Here is a 6,948-nt window from a genome sequence, read left to right on the forward strand (position 1 = left end):
ATACTAGATTTCTAGGAGTGATTTTTGTTCACATATCTTAAAAATAAGATTATCCTTTGTTTTCATAAAGATCCTTAATGTATATAGACTTAATCCAAGAATTTCCTAACATAATATGTTAGAAAGAACATAGGCTGTGGAGTCAGTATGATGTAGATTCAAATCCCCAACCTTGCCTTTTACTAGATATAAATTGGGACAAATTAAGATTTGTGGTTTTTTTCTTCAGCTTTCATAATACACTTGGAATTAGCCTACCTTACTACTGGATTGTTGTTGAAGATGTGATCTGTAAAGCAGATGCTAGTTGCTCATTAAATGTTCATTTCACCATTGCTAGCATCTTAAGACTTACATTGTAAAAATCAGTTAGAGAGTGGTGGTCATTTTGGTTAGCTTTGTCTTTAGATTTCTGACAGTTAATCCAAAAGCCCTTTTTGGTTTTTATACGCATTGAAAATATTTATAAGTTTCATGTCTTACTAGACTGATAGATTTTTTTTTTTTAGGTTTCCCAAAATACTGTTTGGAATCACATTTGAACCCATTACTAGAGCTACATGCTCGAACAGTTCTGAATTGATTCCATCACAACCAGTGTTACTGCTTTTTAATAAAGCCATGCTATTAGTTTAAATTTTTATTATGATTGGCCTATTTTTCTTGGAGATTGAGCATAGTGAAAAAACCTTGGTTAGTGAGATTTGCATGTCACTGGATAAGAGAGTAAGCTAGACATGGTAAAGAATAAGCTTCACATTGTTAATTTGGAGATGTGCCTGGGCACAATGACTTAAATCAATCAAAACTGAATTTAAAAAAGGAAAACCCCAGATTAATGTGAGTACATGAACAAGTGCATTACTGTGACTTCTAAACATATAGCTGAGGAAAATGTTTTACTTTAATCTTAATTTAGGATATAGTGCCATTTTTAGAAGATGATAAAGTACAATAAATGTCAGCTGTTTGAAATGTTTGTATTTTAAAACACGAAAAATACTAACTTACCTTTTTTAAAAATCATTTATGTAGGCATTAATTCATGGACTGAACAGACATTATTATTCCATCACTATTAATTATCGGAAAAATGAACTGGAACAGAAGGTAAATTTAAATTTTTGTATCTTAGAAGAGGAAAAAATCTTTTTCAAATTATTTTAACTATTACCCTGGTATATGATTTAAATTAGAATTGTTGAATCCTTCTGATGTTTCCAAATATTGTTCCAATAAAGTAGTGTTTTATTGAAAGACATATTTTCTCCTGTTGGTAGGTGCTAGGATGGGAGAGGAAATAAGAAACAAATCAAGCATTCAGTTTTGTAAAAATATTTCCCGTAGTTCTGTGGTTTTTTTCTGATTAATTTTTCATCTCTAATAAAATGAACTTTTGTAATATGATTAACTGTAACATTTCAAATTTGATAAGAATAAATTAAATTTTAATTGCGTAGTGCTTTTTAAAAATACATGCCATGTTTTGAAAGTTAAAAGGGAGACAGTTTTCAGATATTTCAAGCTAGATTCTTACTAGTTTTCGTACTAGGAAATTTTCAATTTTATTTACTTTTTAAAAATAACATCTTGGTAGATTTGTATTCTTTTGTTTATTTCTACTATTTTAGAATTATTCCTAAAGAAAGTTTTTTCTCTCAACTAATATCAAAGAGATAAGTCTGCCTGTTATTTTTTTAAATGACAACCTGAACAACTTTTCTTCCTCCGTTACTGTTGTAATTAGTTACCCACTAAATTAGCTTCTTATAATTTCATTCTGGGAAAGACTAAAATTTTTTTTTAAGAAAACTGAATTTACCGTTGATAAACCTATAGAGTTTGGTTACTATATACTCTGTCAAGTTTAAACATGGTAAATAAGTATCGAGTAATAAATAAAGCCATGCTTAGTAGTTGAAGCTGTTTCTCACAAAACTCGTTCAGAGGGGCTTCTGCTGTATCTGGTGAGTTGGAAGCAGAGTATAAGATGAGCTGTCCATACCTACCCACTCTTCCAGCCAGAGCACTTCTACCTTTAATCTTGTGTATATATTCGGAAGGAGGATGCGCTATATCTTTTGGGGGAAAATCCTTCCTTTTTTTTCTTTTTCTCTAGTTTAACAAACCCGTTTTTAAAAGATCAGAGGTACCCATTAACTCACCTGGATGGTCTAGATGCTTAAGCATAGCAAGGACTACGGGGAGCCGGGAACCACCAGTTCCCCCTTGGCTGGATGGGACCCTATAAAGCTCTTTCAGCTGTTTGCACGTGTCCCACGATTTACTTCTGCTGTGATAGATTCATTTGGTTGCTTGAGACACATTTTGACACTTAATTTTATGGAATGATTACAGACTGAAAAAGGACACCACTCACAGTGAAAACTTAATTTAGATAAAGACATATATTTATCACTCTGATATCTGATGCCCACCCATTGTAATAACCAGCTAACACATAATTTTTTCTTTAATATAAATGCTTATGTAAATTAATGCTATTTTTTTTTCTCTTTTCTTTTTTTTGGATGTGACTGAGGTTTGAACTCAGGACTTCATGCTTGCAATGCAGGAGCTCTACTGCTTGAGCTGCACTTCCAGTCCCTTTTCCTCTAATTATTTTAGAGATGGGGGTCTCATGAACTATTTGCCCTGTCTGGCTTCAAACTGAGATTCTTCTAATCTCAGCCTCCCAAGTAGCTAGGATTACAGGTGTGAGCCACCGTTTCATTTTTAATAGCTCAGTTTGGCTGTTCTCTCAATAGCAGAAGCTCTGCCTTTATTCTTTTAACCAACCTGAATACTTAACCCCATGCCTTTCCTGAAGGACCTGATGGAAATCTTGTCCAGGCTTGATAGGGATAGCCTGCTGCTCCTTGGAAACTTTCCTTGTTTACTTTTGAAGCAGTAAGGAAATCTAGTTCTCAACATTTATTATAGTTCATTTTTAAACAAAATTTTTAAGTTTTTGCTATTGTTGTAATACCAGGGATACACTGCGACATTTACAAAAGTGCTTACAATGTATCTTAGTTAAATTCATCTCTTCCATCATTCTCCTTTGGCCCCCAGGTCTCATTTTTTAAATTTTCATGCATGAGTATATAATATTTCCACCACAGTCACTCTCTGACACCCTTTCCTTATATCCTCCAGCCTACCACTGGTACCAGCTCCAAAACAGGACCTGTTTTAGCCTCTGTTTTTGAAAAAAAAGACATTTTTGTTTGTTTAAGATACAGGGTGTTTCATTATGACATTTCCATGTATATATGTATTATAGCTGAAATTGGTTCATCCCCTCCGTTTTCCTCCTTTCTACCTTAGTCCCCTTCTTATGGTGATTTTAACAGGTTTAAAAATTCTATATTCATTCTTGTATAGAATGTACATCAACCATATTCACCTTAATTCCTTCTTTTACCCTTCCTTTCATGGTAGTGACTTCCCCTTAGTGTGACCTGTTTTCCATTCTTGTCCTTCATTGGTTAGGTGTCTGTTTTTCAGTGGGATTTTTGCCTTGGTATGTTACATGTACATGCATTGTGCTTAAGTCAATGCAGCCTCCCTCCACTGCACTTCTTCATCCTTTTTCCCCAATCGTGTGTTGTTTAACAGTTTTCAGCCTGTTTCCTTGTGTCTTGTTTCTCCACAGACGACATACTTCATTATTATTTGCTTTCTTTCCTTTTCCTCCTCCCTTGGTCTCCTCCACCAGTCCCACTTTTGGATACATACTCTGTATGTATTTCTGTGCATATACAATATTGCTTGTATTTGTATTGGGCCTATATTTATGTTTCATTTTATAGTTTAGGTAGTTGCAGCTATACCAAAATTTCCTAGTGCCTTCTAGAACAGTATGAGTGGAAAAGATGGGACACAATCAAAGAAGTTGGAGTTACATGTACAAGATTTTTCCAATTTTTTTTTTCCCATACAGTTTTTTGCCCCTGGACCATAGGAAGGGAATGGGGGAGCTTTTTATCTTGAAAAGCCTCATAGGTAATTTTGTTGTGTACCTTGTTTTCCAATGTAAGATAAACTTTTACCACAAATAGTTACAAATATAAACAAAATAAGCTAAACCCATGCATTTCCAAAAATTATATCTTCAGGCTGTCCTTGTTCAGCAGTCTTATTGAAAACATACTGGTTATTTTGATTTTGTGTGTGTATGTGTATGTGGTGCTGGGTATTGAACCTAGGGCCTTGCACATGTTAGACAAGTACTTTACCACTGAAGTGTACTGCTGGCCCTTAAAGTTTTGCACACTGGTCTGGTGACAAAACGACCATTCAGAAGCCATCATTCTTTTTTTCACATTTCATAATTTTGTTAATTATCAAAATAAAACAACTTCTTATGCAATGAATTTTCTTAAGAAAATTCATAGAGTCAGACTTTAAAAGAAAAACTGCACTAAAAATACAAAACTTGAAAACCAGATGTGGGGTGATTCATGCCTATAATCCCAGCACTTGGGAGTTGAGGCAGAAGTTTCACAAGTTTGAGGCCATGAAGATAAAAGTTCCTATCTCAAAAAAACCAAAACAAAACAACGTGTGTACACACACACACACACACACACACACACACACACACACGAAAATTTGTGGCCTTCCAAGAATAGTCAGTATCCTTAAGGCAGGAAAATAATTATTTTTTTTAATGTTGTTTAGATGTTGCTAAATTTGCATAAGAAGAGTTGGATGGAAGGTTTGACACTTCAGGACTACAGTGAACATTGTAAACACAATGAATCAGTGGTAAAAGAGATGTTGGAATTAGCCAAGAATTACAATAAGGTAAAAAAGTCTTTTCCATCATTCTGGTTTTTTTAAAAATAATTTTTGTAATATGTATGATTAGATGTCAAGCAATTGTGTAATATATAATTAAAAATAGAGAAGCCTTCTTGTGTTTTCTTTCATATGTAAAAGATAGATCCAAGAGATAAATGTATACACAAAAACAAACATGACCATGTACACGTCTACATGTGGAACATGTTTGTAGTAGTGGAACTACACTGTGGAACTCGGAAGAGGAAGGAAAGGAAAAGAGAATGATTGAGAGTCAACAATACCAAAATATATTAGTCACATCTGGGCCAGTAGATGATAAAATGTTATGTATTGAAAGCTGTCAGATAATGGGGGGTTGGAGGGAAGGGGTAAGGGAGAGTTGCACTGACCAAAGTAAAGCATATTCACAGCTGGAATACATTGAGAAACCCTTTTGAACATTGACTTTGTATTCTGTAATGAAAGACAGACTGTAAAATAGGTACAGTGTGTGGGGTGTACTTGTGGGAGGGAGGAAGGTGAAGTAATATTGTTCATGGGCTTTATATACATATAGGAGATAAAACAAGGAAACTTTGTAATAGCTGTAAGTGGGACTGGGTGGGGTTGGGAGGGGATGATGTAAACAAAGTACAATGTAGGGCTATTCTGAATTGTCACAACATAACCCCCCCCATACAATGAATATGCTAGTAAAAATGGGAGGAAAAAAAAGAGGCCTGTTTGGCAGATCAGATAGTAAATTTGCTTCACAGACCATTCAGCCTTTTATAAATATCTACTACCATTGTAGAAAAACAGCACTAGACAAGAGATAAATAAATAAAGGTGGCTGAGTTTATTAAAATATGTAGCTGGCCAGATTTGGCCCATGGGCTATAGTTTGCCAACCCCTGTTGTAGACTTTATAATATAGTTGCACATTTGCAATCTCTTCATTATTTAGTGAATTTTTCTTGGAAGGGTAGGAGAACAAGCGGATACAAACAGAAACAACAGCATTCAATATTTGCCACATATAATTTATTTTATGAACTTTTCTTATTTTCTGTTTAGTAGATATGTATTGAAAACCTACTGTGTGCCAGGATCCAAGAATATGGTAAAAAGCAAGACATAAAAAGTCCCTGTTCCTTAAGGAACTTGCTTTCTGTAAGGGAAACAGAAGTTCTACAAACACAACTTAATACATTGTGATTAGTGCTATGAAAAAATAAAGAGAAGTAACTAGGGAGATGTACTTCATACGAGGACATTTGACAAGTCATACTTTGCAAAATTTGAAAATGTTTGTTGTGTGCTAAAATATATGTGGCCATGATAACATTTTCTTCATAGATTTATGTTCTTTACATATTTTTTTCTTTCAGCACTAGAGTTTGAACTCTGTGCCTCACACTTGCTAGGCAGGTGCTCTACTACTTGAGCCATTCTGCCAGGCCTGTTTTGTGTTGGGTATTTTGGAGACAGGGTCTCATGAACTGTTTGCCTGGACTGGCTTCAATCTGCAATCCTGAGTAGCTAGGATTACAGGCATAAGCCACCGGTGCCCAACTTTGCTTTTGTGATTTTTGAGATAGGCTCTCACTTTATGCCTGGCCTGACTATAATTTTCTTATTAATGTTTCCCATAGTATCTAGGATGAGTAGTTCTTGTTACCATGCCCAGCTTTTTCTGTTGAGACAGAGTCTTGCAAACTTTTTGCCTGGGATGATCTGGAATCACTATTCTCCCCATTACAGTTTCCTGTGAAACTGAGATGACAGGTGAGAGCTACTGGTGCCCAGCTTTATAATTCTGAAATTAAGAAAGTCTTGAGATTTAACTTAAAAGGGTACTACCTTTCCATGTTGTATTAGTTAACTAGGCTACTATAACACATTATCATAAACTGTTGAATTAAAACAACAGTAATTTATTTCTTCACAGTAGTAAAGAAGACATCCAAAAATCAAGGTGTTGGCAAGGCCAACAGGGGAAGATCCTTCCTTACCTTTTCTACCTTCTGGTAGTCCAAGGCATCCTTTGACTTTAGCAGCATAACCCAGTCTTTAATAGGGTTGGGATTTTAGCATATCTTTTGGAGTCACAGTTCATCCCATAATGTGTATTTTCCAACTTTTTATATCAAAATC

General features: G+C 34.9%; 1 protein-coding gene across 2 annotated transcripts in view; it reads left to right on the plus strand.

The window, feature by feature from the left end:
• Positions 1-6,948, plus strand: part of Psmd14 (proteasome 26S subunit, non-ATPase 14) — a 97,487-nt gene that overhangs the window by 77,518 nt on the left and 13,021 nt on the right. For both annotated transcript variants that reach the window (XM_020173291.2, XM_074070957.1), the window contains exons 9-10: positions 1,036-1,110; positions 4,687-4,812. In XM_020173291.2, the coding sequence (XP_020028880.1) occupies positions 1,036-1,110; positions 4,687-4,812 (201 nt within the window). The remainder of the gene's footprint in view (positions 1-1,035; positions 1,111-4,686; positions 4,813-6,948) is intronic.

Source organism: Castor canadensis, chromosome 4, assembly GCF_047511655.1.
Source record: "Castor canadensis chromosome 4, mCasCan1.hap1v2, whole genome shotgun sequence".
Taxonomy (NCBI): Eukaryota; Metazoa; Chordata; class Mammalia; order Rodentia; family Castoridae; genus Castor; species Castor canadensis.